The sequence below is a fragment of the Tachysurus fulvidraco genome, chromosome 12, assembly GCF_022655615.1.
Source record: "Tachysurus fulvidraco isolate hzauxx_2018 chromosome 12, HZAU_PFXX_2.0, whole genome shotgun sequence".
NCBI classification, from domain to species: domain Eukaryota; kingdom Metazoa; phylum Chordata; class Actinopteri; order Siluriformes; family Bagridae; genus Tachysurus; species Tachysurus fulvidraco.
Window position 1 is genome coordinate 7002198 of NC_062529.1, and position 21535 is coordinate 7023732.

The 21535-nt window shown below is 37.4% G+C and overlaps 1 protein-coding gene across 4 annotated transcripts in view; it reads right to left on the reverse strand.

The window, feature by feature from the left end:
* Positions 1–821: 821 nt before the first annotated feature.
* Positions 822–21535, reverse strand: part of prkd1 (protein kinase D1) — a 44196-nt gene continuing 23482 nt past the window's right edge. Inside the window, exons 5-19 of one of the 4 annotated variants that reach the window (XM_027172897.2) lie at positions 19972–19995; positions 17069–17258; positions 16010–16087; positions 14361–14559; positions 13930–14053; positions 13585–13662; positions 12238–12517; positions 11264–11316; positions 10534–10606; positions 10214–10320; positions 9627–9788; positions 9405–9503; positions 8435–8702; positions 4766–4851; positions 822–1875 (exon numbers count right to left, since the gene is read on the reverse strand). In XM_027172897.2, the coding sequence (XP_027028698.1) occupies positions 1657–1875; positions 4766–4851; positions 8435–8702; positions 9405–9503; positions 9627–9788; positions 10214–10320; positions 10534–10606; positions 11264–11316; positions 12238–12517; positions 13585–13662; positions 13930–14053; positions 14361–14559; positions 16010–16087; positions 17069–17258; positions 19972–19995 (2040 nt within the window). In that variant the 3' untranslated portion in view covers positions 822–1656. Of the gene's footprint in view, positions 1876–4765; positions 4852–8434; positions 9263–9404; positions 9504–9626; positions 9789–10213; positions 10321–10533; positions 10607–11263; positions 11317–12237; positions 12518–13584; positions 13663–13929; positions 14054–14360; positions 14560–16009; positions 16088–17068; positions 17262–19971; positions 19996–21535 lie in introns of those variants that run through there. The other 3 variants (XM_027172896.2, XM_047821883.1, XR_003444699.2) reach the window with 3 other exon arrangements.

Sequence of the window (21535 nt, forward strand, 5' to 3'; positions counted from 1 at the left end):
ATATCAGCTAATATCCATCACAAAGCCCTGTGTTATAGGTCTTCTATATGCTGCCAATTCGCTTATTAGAGTTTGGAGTCTGTGGACTATAATTTCTGTGTGAAGCTGAATAAGGTTTTGTATAAGACTTGTGAGTTGTTGAAAAGCAGCGTGTCTCCACAACGGAAGACCTTTCTAAGCTTTTACCTGTTTCAGTAGTCTGCCATTGTTCCTTCCTATTTTAAATATTTATTTTTTTGACGTCCTTCCCATTTTTAATGAAGGTCACTCTCTCACCTCGTTTGGCCAAATCCACCAACACCTTCATACACGCACACGCACACATTCATGTTGAGTATAATCTAGACGTGAGATTCTCGTCAGACTTTCTAAGCGTACAGCGCCATCTGCCGACTACCACACTCAGTGCCTTAACCATGCAAACAAACAAATGAAAGGTTTAATTAGCCGAAAGGCCTCTGAACACACACACACACACACACACACACACACACACACACACACACACACACACACACACACACACACACACGCGCGCGCGCGCGCACACACACACGCACACACACTCACTCACTCACTCACAGACACAGAAACACACTCACACACACACAGACACACACACACTCACTCACACACACACACACACACACACACACACACACACACACACACACACACACACACACACACACACACACATACTTCTGTGCAAATTAAAAATTTTAAGAATAAAAATTTAAAATAAGGAGAATAAAATAAACAAAGCCAATGTTTGGTTTGACAGCTCTTTGCTTACACATCAGTGGTCTATTACTGCAGTTTGTAAACTCCATCTGCACTTTGATACACACGTAAACACACACACAGTCTTGCAACTTTAACATTTAACATTGGAAACAGTGCAAATCTACAAGAGAAACAGCATGAAATAATAACTTTAAGCATTCATGTTTCTTGTTTTTATTACAATTGACACAGAAGAAATCGTAGAAGAAAAAAGTGTTACTTTTCAAGCTGGTTGCACAAATCATGTACTGTCAATACTCCACATACACACATATATATACCCACACACATTCACACACGCAACCACGCACATTCATATGCACCCTACAAATCACAGAAGCCCACAAATACTGCAAGGACTTAAACTTTTTCTAATAGTTACACGTCCACTAAGGCAACAGTCACCACAGCATTGTAGCGTGATTTGTGACTTTGTGAATTTGTACTGCAGGTTCATTCTTGATGGCTTTAGAAATTTGTCTTATCCAGCATAGATTATCATAGTTTAAAATTTTACTTACTTGTTTGGGCCATTTTAAAAATAATATTGACATACATAATTTATCAGACTCTAAAAAAAGTATGTTTTTGGTTAGTAGTGTTCAGTGGATTGTGCTTTGCTCAGTGTAATATGAAGGACAATGCTAAGGATTTTAAAAATATGCAGGGGAATGCTTATGAATTTATTATGATTTAGAGATACTCTTTAGGCACTGAATGTTTGGTGGAATTTCCTGTTATATGATAGCGTAATAAAGTACAATATAAATGTGTTAATATGGCTGCAGAGTATAAGTGTTTGGACTTGTGTTGTCCTAAACTGTGCATTTGGCTTCATTTGTGTTGTGTCTTAAAGGGACAGGCAGCAAACTATAACACACTGACTCGATCACTGAGCATGTTCATTATGGCCTCTTGAGACTCCACCTCTTCAGTGACATCAGCATGAGGATTAATTAGATGGGCAGGATACTGTAGGCCATTTTGCTCAGCAAAATACTCCCAGCGCTTATCATCACTCTCGTGTGTGATGTATCGCTCCTGCATCTTACATTCTAGATTACGCAGGTCCAGCCACATTTGGTAGTCCTGTCAAAGAAACATATAAGCAAAGCTTATTAGCCGCAACAAGATTCTCATTATGTCTCATTTCTAATCTTTTCTACCATTTACACATACATATGATAACCATTTATGTCATCTTAAATAATGAGCAAACCATTAAAATAGCTTTAACACTAAGAAATGATGACACAGAAAGCTTTGAAAGAGCTATACATAATTATACAATGCATGAATATACACCAGAAGCCACATTTAGTAGTATGTCTCAGACAATATCCTCAAGTCAGCACTTGAATTTTGCAAGGATGGCATAAATTGGCATAAATTTACTGAGTGACAGGCACAGGTTTTGGTTTACATGAACAAAAATGCTCGTTTTCCTTTAAAAAAAAAAAAAAAGATTAAATGTATGGAATTATAATATTTTCTGGACAATTGTAAAAGGAAATTCAAATTGTACCTGCAGTTGCGTTTTCTATTTGTGGACACATATATTGTGACATTGTTCATATGAAAAAGCAAATTGTGTATTATCATTTGCATTTGATTTGTGTTTGGATAAATGTATAATGTCTGCCAAATATAAAATACAAACCCAAAGTCTATTTGCAATTGCTTTTCCCATATCGTACATGTTATGACCCTGTCATACATTTTAGAGCACCTTGGGGTTGATGGACAAGAAGGAAAATGTGCAGGATGAACCTTCTGTTTCCAAACTGATACCTCATTTGGGAGATTTAATTTTCCCCCGAGAGTATTTAATGTTAATAAAACCATTCGATCTTTATTTTAAAATGAGATTGTCTCCATTCCGATTTGTATAGTTTACTGGAATAAACCATCAAATAAATAAAGTGAAGGAATTTTACACAGATACTACTCAGTCAAATTCTCAGTTAAATTCTAAAAGGTTTTAAATTGGAATTGTTCTTTTTTTCTGTGATACATCTGTCGAGACATTGTTGAGACATTTATTTTGACACTGCATTCATGTGAGAAAACTTTGGATAAGATTCATATTTAAAACTGATAATACTGAGCTCACTGTTTCTATACGCTCAGAGAATTCTTTTTTTAGTTTTACTAATGTCCCCTCAAACAAAGCTGAGGCAAAATTGTATCTAAAGTTTAACTAAATATCATACAGATAAATGTCAAGAAAAAAAACCAAGTCATTGTTTTTCAACTGTTTAAATTTAGACTCTATTCTTCAAACAGGGTTCTGGTTATTGCTATATTGAATATATATTTCAGTATGACAGGGTCATATCTCATAAGAAGGGACTTTGATATGTTCATGTAAACGAAACGAACTGTAATATGCGATTTGGATTTTCATTCGAACAATCTAACAGTTTACGTGTCTACAAATAGAAAATTTATTTGCAAATACAGTCTGCAGTTCCTTTTGAAAACTGTCCGGAAAAAAATTAACGAATGATAACACTGTGTGCATGAAACAATTGCAAAGATAAGCAACCTTTTTAGGAGCAGATGAAAGGAGAAAGTCTAAATGAGTAAGCAATTTTAATACCGAACCTATAGATTTAGCCTGATGAAAAAGCAAAAATAATCGTAAATTTTTTGATTAATGATTTATTTTTGAAAACACCTATATTAAGTGTAATGAGAGCTTTAAGTATGTGTAGAGGGACAGATTTACTCTCCAAAAGAGCCACTACAGATGTGCAGTCTCTGCCTCAGCGGTGTCAAATGTACGCTATGCTAGAACAGCAAAAGCAACTCAGCTGTCAGTTTCTGCTAATTATGTCGCTCGGAATGTTAACGTGTCGTCGTAGATCTTTTACATTTACTATCTCTCTTCCTATTCACCACACTATTAACCAATCCCACTCATTCTACAATTGTCACCTAAGTTATTTCAATTCTCCACCACAAATACTCAACTGTTTCACTGAGTGGTTTAATTAGATGTTTTTATAGTAATACTGCAGTCTAATATACTACTACATCTCACTTTGTTAGCGGTGCCTGAACTCTGAACACAAAGTCGGCACCCTTGCAAATGTGAGAATTTAAAGTTACAGCTTTAACTCTGACTGTTGCAAAGCGCTCACGCTGGAGACTGTTGAATTAATGTCTCTTCACAGAAAGTAAACGATAACAATTTTGAATCCACTCACTGTTGGTCTGAGTTTATGTAGAACATCTGTCATGTAAGTCTGTGTGAATGAGTTGTTACTATAGAAACAGTACAATTGTCAAAGCTGTTTTAATAGAAACACTTTCTGACCAATTAGATTTGAGAAATCAGCAGTGTTGGGGTATAAATGTACTGTATATATCTCTAGTTTTCACTTGTTCATACGGTTACACTGTATGAAAGATGATTCATTGTACATTACCTAAAAACTTGATATACAACTATTGTTGTGCCAAAAAGTTGTTGTGCAAAAGGTTGTGACAAATTGCTCCTCTGCTGCTCCCCATCTGTCCATCAGTGGAATTGATTGGCATGTGACATCATTAAGGCAGGCAGATCATGTCTGCGGCCACACCCAGCTCGATCTACGTACTATTTAAGCTTTGTTCTGTGTTGTTCTGACTCAATTCCCTAAACTGCCTTTATAAAAATCCAAACAGACAATCTGGATACAGATACACATCAAATAAGTGATTATTCATAAAAATGTCATTGTTTCCAAATGAATAAGTTGTCAGTTAATTACAAGTGTAGAAGTGTTAATACTTCAGTGTTCGGATGAAGGTAATTATATTGTTACTAAACATTATGGACATAGCGCTAAACAATTAAAGAAGAATTTCTATGCACATAGTCTCAATTTGGTCAGAGTGGATTCTGACAAAACAGCAGAAAACCAAACATTATGATCAGTCACATGAACTCTTCAGTGAATACACGTGCTATGAGACAGGAAACAAGACTGACCTGTAACCATGGATGACTGAGGGACTTGTCCACACTGTAGCGCTTCCTCATTTTGACTTGCAGCAGGTTATTAATGAGGTCAATTGCTGGAACAACAAAGCAGGCTGTCAGTGGCCGGGCCATGGTGGGAAAGCTTCAGGATTAGGGGCTCGTAGGGATAACGAGCAAAACCAACATTATTAACATTATTTCAGGGGTCACAGAGCTCTGAGAAAACCCGAGAATCCTTCACCTCAAGGCCTTATCCTATGGGATTGGTGAGCATTACATGAATAGGCCATGACAAGAACTGAACACGCTCTCACTGACCCCTTCTTTCTTTAACCCCTTCTTCCTGCTCTCTGTTTATTCCCCTTTCCTCCCCCTTCTCACCCTCATGCACTTATTTCAAAAGGTACTAACATATAAAGTCTTTGCCATAACAAACTTTCTATTGTTGGAATTATTAAAAAATATCAAAAATAGAAAATACAATATTTGTTTATAAAATATTGCAGATTCAAGCTAAGTACACAAATAGTACTGTTTGTTTGTTATAGATGGTAACTGGACATACATGCTTTATAATACCTTCTTAAGGCATGATTATTTAATATGATTAATAATAAAGCATTTACATCAATAAATAAAAAAAAAACACAACTGCAACTGTTGAAAAAGTTGAAAGCAACTGATAATAAAACTACATTTTGCCAAATATCAACTAAACTTGCTTATTCAATAGCAACTGCTTTTGCTTATTAAAAAAAAAGAAAAAAGGTATACACAAAGGAATAAAAACATTAATAGTATCTGAAATCCACTTAGACATGCTGCATAGTGAGGTGTGAATGATAGTTTCTCTAACAACAGTATACTTTTGATTAACATGCAAGTCTTAATGGGTCATTTGTCAAGTGCAATGAAACAAAGAACCCTTAAGAAACCTTTTGTATTTGAGAATATATACACTTAAAAATACACTTTTTACTTATTATTCACACTCTATTCACAACATGGGTCCTGTTTAAAGGTTTCTGAGAACAGATTATTCCCTAATAGCAAATAAAAAGGAGATGATTCACAGCCAGTGTTTAGTGGTCTAGCCAAATCCAGTAACATTGATGAGTTGTTTCTTCACATACATTTTAATCTTTAATTAGTTTATCATTATTCCAGGAACAGAAACATGATGTATGCTGTCACAGCTAAACTCTCACACACATAGCATGCTGTCGGTTTATATTTATGTTTGTTCCATTTTCAAACTTATCCATCGAATCCTTAGCATTAGACTTGGATTAAAAATTGTAGCTTACTTGCCAGTGTGGTTTTCTTTCTTTCACTGATGCATACTGGCTTAATATTTCAGGTTTCTTATTTATTTCAACAATACAGAATTATGCTGTATTATATCTTTAAACATAAGACCCCAGTGTTGTGTCACTGCCAAGTTAACAAAACTGTTCAACTAACCAACTAAATAATCCAGTTAAAAATCACTAAAGAAAAAGTGACTAATATACAGCACTCGCCATATCGGGAAACTTGCTGACATCTTTCATTTATTCATTCATTCATTCATTTTCTACCGCTTATCCGAACTTCTCAGGTCACGGGGAGCCTGGGCCTATCTCAGGCGTCATCGGGCATCAAGGCAGGATACACCCTGGACGGAGTGCCAACCCATCACAGGTCACACACACACTCTCATTCACTCACACACTACGGACAATTTTCCAGAGATGCCAATCAACCTACCATGCATGTCTTTGGACCAGGGGAGGAAACCGGAGTACCCGGAGAAAACCCCTGAGGCACGGGGACAGCATGCAAACTCCACACACACAAGGTGGAGGCGGGAATCGAACCCCCAACCCTGGAAGTGTGAGGCGAACGTAAAACGAATGACTGTTATCACCCAGAAGTAGATCTAAAGTATTCTAGTCCTCTTAAACCACAGTAATCTGCCCAATATGTTTCACATACATAATGCATTTCTTAATTTATCATTGTTATTATTATTGTGGAATATCACAAACTATAGTGGCTGTAAATATTATTATCCCCTCACCGGCCTTCCTTTTCCTTTCTCTTGTAGGGAATAAGACAAAGAAATCAGAGCTTTCCTTGTTGCTAAGAAATGAGAAAGAATAACGTCCACTAAACAAAGGTTTATTAATGTAAACCTGTAGAAACAGATTCAGGAACTGACAAAAGCTATAGTATAAAAAAAAATGTGTCTATCTGTGCACATGAGTACTGACTGTCAGGACTGGATTTTCTCTGTCCTAGATTAAAAAAAAAAAAAAACACCTGCTAAATAAAATAAATAAATGTAGAACTACTTCAGCTTCCCTGGTGAGTCTCTATTAATTTACAGCATGAAGCACTGAGAGAGTTTACATTACTGCTACCCAGGAAGCTGGGATCACATTGTTTATATAATAAGAGATGTGTTCACAAAGCTTGTTTAGTGCGGTCAGACTTACATATTTTATTGTCTTCTACAAGACTCTCAATAAAACTAAGAAGTGTTAAAGTAAACACAGGATAGATTATTCCGGATTGATTAATCAGCAACTGTCCCTGTATAATTTTAAAAGTTAATTGCAATGACACCTGCATTATCCTTTCCTGTGCGGCCATAAAGTGTTTAAAATGTTAGACTAACTATGTAACACTTAATGAAGTGGTAAATGGCAGTGTGAATAGACCTGGAGATTTGCATAACATTAATGTAACAATCAGTGCTTTATGCAATTCATCTAATAAAAGGTGGTCTCACTGGCACAGTTTCTAGCTGTGGTGCTCGAGAATCTTATTTCAAATCTTTTCACCAGAATGAAAAAGGATTCTCTTCATTATGTTCTGTCCATCTTGAGATCTACCTGATGGACTTTAAAAAGGTTCAGAGACAGATTTCATCTTCTCTTAAGGAGCCACTAATAGTGGTCCAGTGTTGGACCCAAATACATCTAAAAACTGGAAGACTAATGTGTTTATTTGGGCTGTTCTCATCTTTTCTCAAAAGGTGAAGCAGGAGATTATTGTACAGTATTACACCTGAACAAACAAAGGTATACATCCAGCTTGGATATGATTAATCCATCTAATTATATCCTGAGAGAAGAGAAGAATTTGTCAGCTGCACTGTTGATTTAGTCACCCCAGTTTATTTATCCATTTATTTTCGTCATTTATTATTTATACGTGGGTTTAGACCTGGGGCTTTTAAGTATATCATAATATACTCTATTATACCCTATTAGAATAGCTGGTGGGACCCAAAATGCTGAACAAGATAAAAAGCTGGAGGTGTTTTCTGTTGCTGTAGGTGGAAGTTGGTGGTCAGATACAATGCTCACAGGTTAAATAATAGCTATGTTGATTAACATGGGAACATACAGTATATGGCACCAGATTTAGAACACTTTCAATTTTTATCACTATTGTGTCCCAGTGCTTTAAATGGCTAAATGTTAGAAAAATGTTGTGGGCAGGAAAAAAGATGCCGAATCAGCAGCAAAGATGTAGCAGAAAAGATATCAAATATAGAAGATAGTGTCCACTTTTGGTGAGCAAGATTAAAGTGGTAGCTGGGATAAGCACAGTTTCCATTTCTTGTTACAAATTGTGGTCAAATTGATTGTGATTACAAATACTTGTCTTGCTTGACTGTAAACGTACCTTCTGGAGTCACCTTCTTCCATGGGTTTGGTGGGTACATGAAGGCAGCATTTTGGATCTGGTCATGGATGTCCTCATCCTCATTGAATGGGAATGTTCCGCTGAGGCTGACGTAGATGATGACACCAACACTCCACATGTCTAGTGAACGGTTGTAGCCCTTGTTCCTCAGCACCTCAGGTGCCAGGTAGGCCGGTGTGCCCACCACTGAGCGCCTGAAAGACTTCTCGCCAATGATCCGAGCGAACCCAAAATCACACAGTTTTACCTGTGAAAGAGCGATGAGTGTTCTCTGAGTGCTAAGAGCCTGATGCTAGAAGCAGACAGCCCCTTTAACTTGACTGTGGTGCAACAAATAGCATCCATTATTTCTCCCCAACCCCCTTTTCCCACCACAGACACTATAATGAGCAGTTGCCAGAGATAGTGCTAAACTCAAATGAAATTATCATGCAGTTAAAAGCAGTTACAGTTCTACTCTCCTGCTGATTCTCCCCTTCACATTTTACATGCAAAGAGGAAGGAATGCTCATTGAGAGCCATCATAGGACCACTGCTACTGAGAGGAAATCATGGAAAGTGCAAATGACAACTATTTTAGCTATTCTGTTTTTGTGTTTTTTCGTCTGCTCTTTCTGGAAAATATTTGTTGTAAATAATGCAAAAGAGATTTGGTTTAGTATTCCTCTGAGATGTTTGCTGGTGCCCAAACACAGTGAGTCATTCGTTCTGCTCGAGTGCTTCCAGAGCAAGCTTCACACGCTAGACGGGTAAAACAATGAGGAGATAATTTAGCAGTCTTTCAGCGCAGAGACGCGGGCACACGTTCTGTGTGCCGAACACAGAATAAACTGTAATTATCATCGCTTATTGTAATTCTTTTGCTTTTGTAAAAGCAGATTAATTCATGTGTATTTTACAGTTTTCTCCTTTTAATTCTTGAATGGTTTTCTGTCAGCATGCTACTCACTTGTGGGAAGGAGTCAGCAGATGCTAGTAAGACATTCTCAGGTTTAAGGTCACAGTGTACGATGTTCTTGAAGTGAAGGTGCCGTAGCGCTACAAGGATCTGTTCATAAAGAAATCACATTTGCATACTCCCACTGTTATGAGATTTGAGTTTGCAATACAGTGATGAGGTTGGTTTGGGGTCTGATTTTGTGTTAGCTCAGTACATGTCTGAAAGACTTACCTGTGTTACAAGGAACTTAGTGACGCGTTCTGGCAACCTCCCTTTCTCACTAGACAGTATCATCTCCAGCATGTCACCATGGAGCTTCTCCATGACAACAAACACACGCTCTGGTGTCTCAAACATGCACTCCAGGTTCACAACCCCAGGATGGTGAAGGTTCTATAAAAGATAAATCTTAGGTTAATAAAAATCACCGCACTTTCCTGTTCTGTATACATTCATTGAGACATTTGTATTGCAGGTTTCTGCAGGGCTGTTCTATATGTTAGTATATTTTCTACATGCTCCATAGTTTGTGTTGTGTTGTGTTGTGTGAGGTCTTCCTGCACCTGAACTACAAGGCAGCGGTTTACAATTTACTCATCCAGTAGATGCTTCTATACAGAGTGACCCACACTCGAGCTTAGCAGATGAGGGTTAAGGGTCTTACTCAAGAGCAGATCTGGCAACCCAAAGCCTTTATCCCCCAACCAGCACTGTTTAAGCATTTACATATACTCATATATGAGAATAAATAAGAGTATCTGAATATTCATATACTTAATTACATAAAGGCTTATATGTAAATGTGTGCATTTATCTACCTGCAGGATGGCAACCTCATTGCGCAGCTGACTCTCTTGTTTAGTGGGGAAACGCAGTTTGTCTATAATCTTGATTGCCACGTCTCTCCCTGTTTTCCTGTGCTTACCTGCGGTATGCAAACCATAAGAATAAAACTATTTGGTACAAATTGGATCTTATGCATTATTTTGAATTCATTTACTGTATCAACATAAACATTAGAGATGCATCTTAAGGAAACTGCACTCATTTGCAATGCTCTCAACATATTATGTGCTCGTGTATGTTCTATTTATGTATCAACAAACAGAAAGCTACAGAGTAAATACAGTTTAATTACCGCCATAGACAATGCCAAATTGCCCAGATCCAAGAACTTCATCAGGGAATATCTGATAAACTGTGCTAATGTCCTATAATAGAAGAAAATAAACATGCAAGCATGACTGTCAAATAAATTATATCAACACTTTGCCTCCTGAACAAATGGTTTATTCCCTCTGCTGTGTCTAATCTGGTCTGTAAATTTTGTCCAGTTACAGTGTCTGAATTGAAAGCAAATATTACTTGCATTGCACTAGGACTCTGCCAGACAAGCGTGGGTAACTATGGCAATTCCACGGCCACACGGGTGATCAAAATAAGCTCCAGCAGAGGTATTGAGTGTTTATATTGCACTGAAACTCAAGGCTACAGCTATTGGCAAGCCAACAGTTTCCTCCAGCACACAGAAATACAGTTCAGAGAGAGAGGTATAAAACATGACATTCATCCAACCCTTTTCATATTTTGCAGCATAAAATATATCTGCGTTGGAGGACTGATAACTCATGCTATTCCTTTACCAATAAATGATGCATGTTATATTTAGAGTAAGCATCTTCCTGCTGTGATTTGTTTATAACAGCCATGCTGTCCATACATTCCAGAGCTGTTCTATGATTTATTATTTCATTAATTCAAATAAAGTTTCTTTTCGTTTACTTAAAAAAATATATATTATTGTGTTACTGTTCAACACTTGGGATCAATATGGAACATAGAATTAAGAAAAGACAAATCATGCCTACCACATTCTCCTGAATCTGACAGTTAGACACAGAGATGCTGATGGAGACATCTTCTGTTGGTGAAGAAAACAAATGCGGTTATCGTGAAGACCAGAGACATGTGTAAAATAACACTTCCATACAGGTGTCTGAATATGGTGCTGTTCTTCCCTTCCCTTTTTTTTTTTACTACGATATCATAGGTTTGCATCAAACAATCAAACAATCAATAATTTAATGTATTCCCTTTTGGAGATGAATGACTGTATTGAAACTCTATTACAGTATTATTCTACTACAATGCTGTTCCTTTTCATATATCAAATAATTGAAATAGAAGAATTTCTGGATTGTGATGTCTCTACTTGATCCCTGTTTAGTAATTCGCATCAAAACACCACTGAGAAATAAGATTCTTCGAGTTTAGCCGTCTTCAGGTCTGAGATAATTCTAGTAATTATGTTTTTGTTTTGCAATCATAACTTGTACGCTGTTCTATTTTGTCAACCATGTCACTGAAATGTAATGTTTAACCATCTGTACGTAAAAAAGCTGAACATTTATAGCTGCTTTTTGTTCTGTAAACATATTTTATGAATTTGTTAGCCTTGTTACAAAAAACCTACAGCTTATATTGTAGGTCAATATGCTTTAAAAAGCTATCAGGGAGCAATTAACAATAATTTTGCATTCTCCTGACCCATTACTTAATTATTTAGTTAAGCCCACTGCAAACACTTTATACTTAATGCTTGATCTCAGGTTCAAGCCAACTCTCTGAGCACATGGAACAAACTCGAGAGCAGCTTGAAAATGTATTCATTTATTACAATGGGCCTTTTTGAACCTATAATTGTGGCACTAATTGAAATACATTATCTGAAAGGTATTCTATTTAATGTACATTGCCACAGTGGGCTTCCTAAAATTCAAATGAAATTAAAAAGGGTTTGTAATATAATAAGTACGACTGCATTTCAGAGTAATGATCATACTGTGGTAGCTGTGTCGGCTGCTGTGAGCTGTGCCCTTGGAAATAACAGGCATGAGGGCATGCTGGATGGCTGTTTGCCACATGTGAGCCATATCCTGGCCGGTTCCACTGATCAGCACGCTGCTATGGAACAAAGAGTACTCTTCCTGAGACAGGATCTCTCCTACGTAGTACACTAGCGTGGCGGTGGCAATCTCAAAGCAGTGAGGGTTAGCACCATCAGGAAGCAAACTGAAGTTTTGAGCAGGATCCAGAGACAGAATCTCAGATAAGGGGATTTCCTGTAGAACAAAATAAATCATTCAACTAGAGATTGGTGAGAATGTAATGGTATCTATTAATGGCGTCTTTAATTAAAAATCGTTTTTTTGCAGATATTGATTAACTTTTCTGGAAGGTGGAACTCTGGGTTTTCTTACCCTTTTGGAATAAGATAATTTATGGATTATGATACAACAATCATTAGATTGACATGAGATTAAAACCGCTGACAGGTGATGTGAATAACATTTATTATCTCTTTACAGTGGGTGGGATATATTAAGCAGCAAGCGAACAGCAAGTTCTTGAAGTTGATGTGATGGAAGCTAGAAAAAATGAACAAGTGCAAGGATCTGAGCAAATATGACAAGGGCAAAAAAATTGCGATGGCTAGATGAATAGATCAGGGCATCTTCAATATGAAGGGTCTGGTGGAATGTTCCTAGTATGCTGTCTAAGGAAGGTGATGGTACCAGAAGACAAGCCAGCAAAAGCAGTGTAATTCTCACTTCTAGGAAACCTTGGGTCCTGGCATTCATGTAGACTTTATTTTGACTCGTACCACCTACCTAAGCATTGTTGCAGCTATTTGGTCAACCATGTCATTAAAATGTAATTTTATGGTTGCTTTTGTTCTGTGAACAAATTTCATGCATTATCAGTGTTAGCCTTGTTACTTACACAGAAATGAATTTAAATCAACCTTTTTAAAGTATAAGATCTTTATATAAACATAGTTTATCAATGACATTTCAGTTTTCGCACTCGACAGAGAGAAAGTGTAGTTTGTCATTTTTTCATACAAATTCTGTATTTAATGCTTATATTACAAATATAAGACTTAAATAATAATGTCCCTCAGTAATATCTGTGTTACACTCAAAACAACAAAACAAGACTTGAATAAAACTAATACAGCACCAACCAACAATGAATAACCAAAAAAATAAAAATGGGCATAAACATAAAACATGCCTTTAATTAATTAATTCCAATTGAAGCCATACTGATAATGTTATAATCAAAAGACAGTAAAGACCTTTATCATAAAATTGTTATATTTTATTGACTGATTGATTGTACTCACCTTATAGTATTTGCTTCCTGTATCATTCTGGAACAAGGTAATGCACTTGCTATCCAGTCGCCAGTAATGTCTCTTACGCTGAAACGGTAAAATTACACTGAGATAAAATGAAAGTATTTAAATAGCAAAATAAAAAACCTCTTTAATGAAGCAGTAAAAGGATACAGCAGTGTTTTTACATACATTTGACATTTATTTTATTTCAAGCATAGTCTATTCAAGGAAACAGTTCTTGATCATGAAGAGTAGGTCCATATTCCTTTAATGTCTCAATTAAATAGTAGTAACAGCCTCTTTTATTAGAAGATAACTGAGCTTATCATTTAAATACTCCAGATTTCTTACCAGTGTGTCCTTGCTGGTGAAGTGCACAAGCCATCCCTCCTTCATGACATTGCTGTTTTTCCTCTTGATGTGTTTCACTGACTGGACCACTCGCATGAGAGGGATGTTGTTGCTAGTGCATGGACTTTAACACAAAGCACATTGACACAAAGAATATCAGCAGCTTCAAACTGTATTTAATTTATTTCTGTGGTATCAAAAAGAGGCAATAATTCCTGAGTTACTGTATGTTACATAGTGAGCTATGCCAAGTAAAGAAGCTTTTATTGTCATTTCAAACATATATAGCTGAAGCAGTACATAGTACATAGTACAATGAGACAACGTTTCTCCAGGACCATGATGACACATAGAGCAAAGACAGAACTACATAGAACAATAATGTGGTATATTATGTGGTATATATGTGATAATGTTATGGAGAATGGTACCTGATGATTCTATTGGACTCATCAGGATCTGGATCATGAAAGTCTCCAAGCTCACAATGGCCTACATCTAGTAGAGCTGAAGATTCTGCAACCAAGGATTCCTCCATGTCATCTATGATGGGACTGTTTCTCTCACTATCATGGTCATCGCAACCTTCTGCCAACAATAGATCTGACTCAGCTCCTGGGCTCAACAGGTCTAGAATGAAGAAGAGAAGAGAAGAGAAGAGAAGAGAAGAGAAGAGAAGAGAAGAGAAGAGAAGAGAAGAGAAGAGAAGAGAAGAGAAGAGGTCAAAATGCACTGAATCTTGACACCATTTATAGAGACGTCATCCGTAAATGTTAAATAAAAATGAAGGCAGAGCAGAACGACCAGTTAGCAAATGAAGGCAGTTGTACTACAGGCATGGCAAAACATCTCAAGGGTGGAAAGGGAGTCAACATTTAAAGGTGTACGTGGCTTTCATACTTCAGACAGTCATTGACTACAAAGGATTTGCTTCCAAGTATTAAAAACATTCTTTATATTTATAATTATTTTAGCATTTTCAATTACTTTTTTTGCTAAACCCCTTGAATTTACACTAAATACTACACACACTACACAGAGACGAAATGACAAAACATTGTGTTACTGTTTAAATTTTTATGTACCTGTTTCTATTAATATAAAATTGACTTTTTGCTTACAATTTTAGATTTACTCGTTCATCTTCGGCAACCACAACTTTGTCCTAGCCATGGATGCAAAACTAGGTAGGCTAGCTTGAGGACTGCTCTGGTAAGCTAGCTTACTATTTAGGCTAGCTAGGCTAGTTTGCTGCTTTCTGTTTGCAAATATATACATGGGCTAGTAGTTTGTAGTTTAGAAATCTGAAGGACTAACAAAGATTTATTTTAGTAAAAAATATATTATGGTTCAATGTGATAATGATAGTAAAAGATATTTGTCTAGGCTGATATCCAACTTAGCAAATAGCCTATGTAACTAGCAGCTTTTGTAGATACTGGTTTTGTTAGGAAGCTACAGGCCAATGAACAGTGCTCTTTTCACCATAAATCAATAAATAATTAACACCCCAAGAGAGCAGGACCATCTGTTAGTGACAGAAGCGATCAGACCATTTATATTTGTGAATCTCAAACACAAATGCAGCACAATCTTCACAAATATGACAGACTTTTAGTAGTTAGTCATATTTAAAATTTTAAAATACAGAAATTGATTGATGTGTGTTTTTGCACTACATTATGTTATGTAAAATAAGACGCCATGCTTATCTTACAGCCTTACGTTATTTAATGCATTTTTAAATGTTATGGATGCAAAATTCTTTTCATGCTTTTGTGGACAGTGTTGTGATCATTCAAAACTGCATTTACATTCGTGCATGGTTTTGCGTTAATTTATGGAGTGTATTGTGAGTATTAGAAACTGGATGTGTATCTGTGCTTTGTAGTTGTGAAAGGCTTTTTTTTTTTACATACTCTACTCTGTTTTGAATGCTTTGAAATGAGCTGAATAAATAGATCGAGGCAGTATTTTAACAGTACAGTAAGATAAATATTGTTGTATTTGGCGTGAAAAAAAACCAACCATGTTGATTGTGACATTAAGGAACATGTAGAGACTCTAAAGTTAAACTTGCCTCCATTCCTTGACACCTCTCCAAGGCAGTTGTTTGGCACTTTAGGTGCACATCGTTTGTGGCAGTTGAATTTGCAATCTGTAACAGTGTGAGGGGGGAAAGAAGATGAGAAAATCAAGGCAAAGTGAGAGAGAGAGAGAGAGAGAGAGAGAGAGAGAGAGAGAGAGAGAGAGAGAGAGAGAGAGAGAGAGACCTGGCACGCTGAGATGAGCGTGTGTTGTGCTACTGGTTGACAGGCTGAGACCTTGCACATTGCCAAAGCACATTAAAGCTGTTTCTATCAGCAAGCTGACAGCCCTCTTTACTGCCTGACACCCTCTATACGTTTTACTTACATCAAAGTAGCTACACTATGAGCCTCATATCAACTGCATATTTCATGTGGTATCTATATTGCTATTATTTATATTATCTACGTATATTAGTGAATATATTGACAAAAACGATTGCATAAATTTGTGTACACATACATTTCACATGATTAAAGTAACGTTACAATACAAAGATATAATATAAATATTGTCCTTTTCCTTTGCAATACACACTGTGTGAATGCGAACTACAATTAATTAATCATTTACCAGTTTATTACTAATTAATACATAGGCAGAATGAGCACTGCTGGTTATTATTGGATATATGGAGCCATTACTGTAATTATGTGCAGTTTTATTATTTCTATTTAGCACTGTCAGAAAGTACTAAAATGCACCATTGCTTGTTGCTGGAGCAGTGCCTGCTCTTTGTACCTTTTATATTTAATCGTATTCTTCCCCTGGAACGACGAATGCTGTTTTACTTTGAGGTAAAATAGCATTTCTAAGATGTTACTAGTTAGAGAACATAATACAGTATCACAATGTAAACAAATATTTACAATTTCTAAGGAGAAGAGGTTGAGAGTAAAGTTTGGAGAGGTTGTACACTGTACACTAACTGGGCTTTGGTTAGAAGTTTTTGAAAATTTGAGCAAAAAAATGAATCATACTGAAATACTTTGAGGATGCAGATAAAGTGAGCAAACAACAGTTTGATTCCCCAGCGAGTGTGAGCTCATACCTTTGCACTGCAGGCCCTGGCGGAACAAGCCCTTGAGCAGCTTCTTGCAGTGCTGGCAGACGGTGGGGCGCGTGTAGGAGTGGATGACAAACGTGTGAGGAACCTTCACTTTGGACAGCAGGATTTTGTCGAGTTCAATCGGGCGCCCAATGTATGAGTTGGAGCGCCCTCTTCCAGGGAACATATCTTTCTGCTGAAAAGACGCAAAATAGAGGCTGGGCAGAAAATCACAAAAGAAGTATGTGCTGCTGGCTCTCTTGATAGCTGTGCTCACTTTTGATAGGAAAGCTCAGCAAGCATACTGCCAGGTTAATTCGTTTTGGATTGGAGTGTTGATCACACATGCTTTTTTTCATCATGAACATAGCAAAGTTGCCTGTGTGAAATTTCACCCAGAGCGTACACTGAAGACCAGTTTAGCACTCTAGGTGTTCATTTAACACTGGTGAGTTAGCTGTGCACATGCTGTACCTTCTACATAAAAATGCAGCCTTATCGAATGTTTCATCACACACATGCACACACACACAAGCGCGCGCACGCACACACACACACACACACACACACACACATTTTAGACAGCTGTCACCTCAAGTCATGTGCACGAGACTACATTCTTGAAGAAACAAACAAGAATATTTGTCAAGAAAAACAGGTTGAGGGGGACGGGCGGTAAATTTGCATTAAACTCAGAACAACAAGTTTCCAGCACCAAGCTGTTTTTAATGTGCCGCTGATTGGCAGTCGTGCAGATGTCTTACCACCTGTTGAGAATAGGCCTGACATCACGCAGGTGTGCCAAATCAACTGCACACTGCACTCTAAAGAAAGCATGCGATCGATATCTTCCTTGTCTTTGTGTTGTACACTTGACTGGGGGACCAAAGCAGCTTAATGTCACTGAGATGATCTTACAATAAGCATTAGACTTAAGACCTTTAACATCCCTAAGTAACAACCAAAAACATCTGCTACATAACGGCGCTAAGTGCTTAGAAGTTTTTTCTATACATACACTTTAAAACACTAATAGCAAATATTAACAGTTAATATTGTTAGTGTGCAACTCTGGTGTTCTAGTATAAAATCCTTTAAAAAATAATGTCCAACAACTTCGCCATATACACAGTGTTGTGGAGGAGGTGGCTGTTTCATTTTGTCTTTCCTCAGCTTTTTTGGCTGCTGCCAGCATCTCTGCTGATTTGTCTGACAGCTCTAGATTATTCTGGGCTATGACACACATGCTTGCAAAAACACAGAATGTTCATGGCTATAAAATGAATGACCCGAATAAGATCAACAAAACATATGCAAGCAGCCAAAATTTATTATACCTAAGTGTCAGATTTCCAACCCAGAATTGACTTACTCGGATCCCCAGACTAGTGTTGCGCAAGCTATCAAAATAGAATCTTTCAACCAACACCTAATTCTAGATCAAGGTTTTAAAAAAAACAAACAAAAAATTTCTAAGAACCCCTTTAACAGTAATTGAAATTCCACAGATTTTTTCCCCTGTAAATACAAATTCAAATACAGTATTAGATTAAACATAAAAATAATAATATTTTACCTATTTACTGATGCCATAGGGCTGTCACATATTCTGACCCGCTTTACAAACCCTGATGTAGAGGGACTTAATTATGCTAATATGTCATAGAATTATAGAAAACCACCCATAATATTGAAAATGTGATGGGAAGAGGTGATAAATATAGTTTCCAAACGATACAAATAAAAACATAAAAGTTCTGATTGCTTAAATATTCACCACATCGCTATACATTTTCCAACAGAGATTATCCTGCTAATCAAGAAGACTCATTATGTGGCGGAGCAGATTCAGCATTAGAATTCTATATGTAGGGAGGTAGTTCTCAAGAAACAGGCTAAGTGATCAGTGCTCTAATATGTGATCTGCGAGGTAAATTGGGTGCAGTCAGCAGATGTTGCTTTTTTGCAGTCAACAGTTGATTAACAGTTTCCTTTAAACAAACTCAAGTGTGTATCACAGCATTTCTGGTGTCAGGATAAAATGTCTCAACCTTTGGGAAGGAGGGATTTGAAACCTGCCATATGATGGCTGTAATGAAATTAAACAACAAATTTAAGCAAAGAATCCAGCAAGGTGCAGAGCATGCTGTTACAGGATATTAATCACTAATTGATAACAGTTATTATGTCCCAATAACAGCCCATACTGTAATGTTTTATTCCACTGAAACAAAGTCCATTTGAAAACTATGACTTATTATTATTATTATTATTATTATTATTATTATTATTATTATTATTATTATTATTACAGATGCTTTAAGCAGTTCCTTTTTAAGCCTCTTTTCCTTTCTCTCTCTAGAAAAATGATTTAAAAAACAAAAACAGGAAAGCCCTCAGTCCTGAAGACTTTCTCATGTCAGGAAGCTTCACTTCAGGTTCACTTAAGGAACAAAATATGAAAAGAAATGCATGTTTCATGGTGCATCCCTACGTCTGTTTTGAAATGTAGAAGCAGTAATGTATTAGAATAAGCACGTAAATATAAACCTCTGATTTACTTTGCATTTTTGTCAGAGATAAAGTTGTAGAAAATTAAGTTTTACCTTCTATCCTTCTATCTTCTAACCTGCTTCTCAGACTTCTCAGAATATATCCTTATAGAACTTATATTCATGTGATTATCAGTGATTAGTGAGACAGTCCATTTCTAAAATACTTCAGAGCCTCAGGAGATATTATATCATATCACAGCATATTATCAAATGATGATCAATAAAGCCCATGCTTACTCTTATATTAAAAGTAAACAGAAGACACAAGCTGTGTGTATGAAAGTATAAACCTTGAAAGTATGAGGCTCTCTTGGTAGATGATATGAGTGATGGTTACTTTTTAGTTCTTACCTCGATGCCAGGACTGACAGGAGACTGAATGCACAGACAGAAAAAAAAATACAGAGAGCACTGTTATTAAATATCAAAGGTGAAAAGTTCTATTGTATGTCATTACTATACTTAAGCATCATTTTTAAGTATTCTGATATATTCTTTTTTAATTGAAACTTATCACATGGACTATTAATTACACATGGACTCTTAAAATTCTCAATTAAATATCTATGAAAAACCTTTTGCTTTATTCCTTGGATTTTCATTTACACTTTCCAAATTGCTATTACAAATCTCTGCCTCACGCTTCTATGCTGAGCACACAGAACACAGCATCTAGTAGTGTGAGTTTAGTTCTGCATGTGGTCTGTTTATATTCCAGTTTGTTCTTCATTTGTTTGCCATGTGTCTTTGTTTAGATTATTGTCCTGTCTCTGTCCCTGTTGTGTCACTTTCGGTCGCCTTCTTATTTCATGATTGTACTCAACTGTTTTCAATTTTGTTCTTGATTTGTGTCATAGAATACTTTAAACTATGTCTTTGAATTATGTGTTCTATGTGTGTCTGTGTGAAATGCCACCTAGCCTCTGATTTATCCGATATATCTGCCACATCTAGGATTTTCATTGGTTTGGCTAATCTCCTAAACTTGTGTCCTCATGGTCTGCATCTGGTCACAAGCACAAGATGACAGAACATTTCAACACCCATGGATGCAGCAGGAGGTCAAGAGCTGAATGGTGGCACTCGGAAACTGCCAATGCTTGACTCCCTCCCTGTTTTTGGCAGTTGAAAAGCCAGACCCGCCAGGCCTGGCTCCCCTTGTTGATGGGTATGTTCGCTGGGTTCCTGCTCAAGGTTCTGATCCTCTTTTCAAATATAGCACACCCCAGGCCCACGGAAGATCAGTGGAATCAGTACCGGTTGTCCAGCCTTATACTGTAGGCCAAACCCTCCATTGGGCAGAGCATCTCGCCAAAGTCCCTGCCTGTTGCAGGTGGGGAAATTTGTACAAGCCATGAACCAGGAGTATGGGGATTCCATTGGGGCACCTCCAAATTAAACGCTATACTCTAAGGTCGACAAGTTGGCCTCCCAATCCAGGTTCCCTGTTGCAGGCCAAGCAATCTCCAACAGGGTGGCCTCCAATGCAAAGCTCCAAGCACTGTTCCAGGAACAGAGCTCTCTCCCATGGCTGACTAGACGGCCTCCCAACCCACCTCCAAACTCATTTCCAGGCCTGGTTCCAAGCTCTATTCCACCCCTAGGTTCCAAGCCCTGTCAAGGGCTTTGATCTAAGCCCTGTTCCACGCCCAGGCCAAGTTGGCAGCCAGGCTCCCTGAAGAGGCCAAATCAGTGCCTTACCAGGCCAAGCTGCATGTCAAGCTGCATGTGCACCCCCCAGGCCCAGTCACAATCCATGCTCCCTGCTGTAGATGACGCAGTTGCCCCCAAGCATGGTGGCCTCCCACACCCTGATGCAAGCCAAGCTCCCTGCTGAGGCTGACGTGGCGGCTTCCCAAGCCACACTAAATACAGAGGCTAATGTGGAAGCTCCACAGATCTGGTTGCAAGCCAT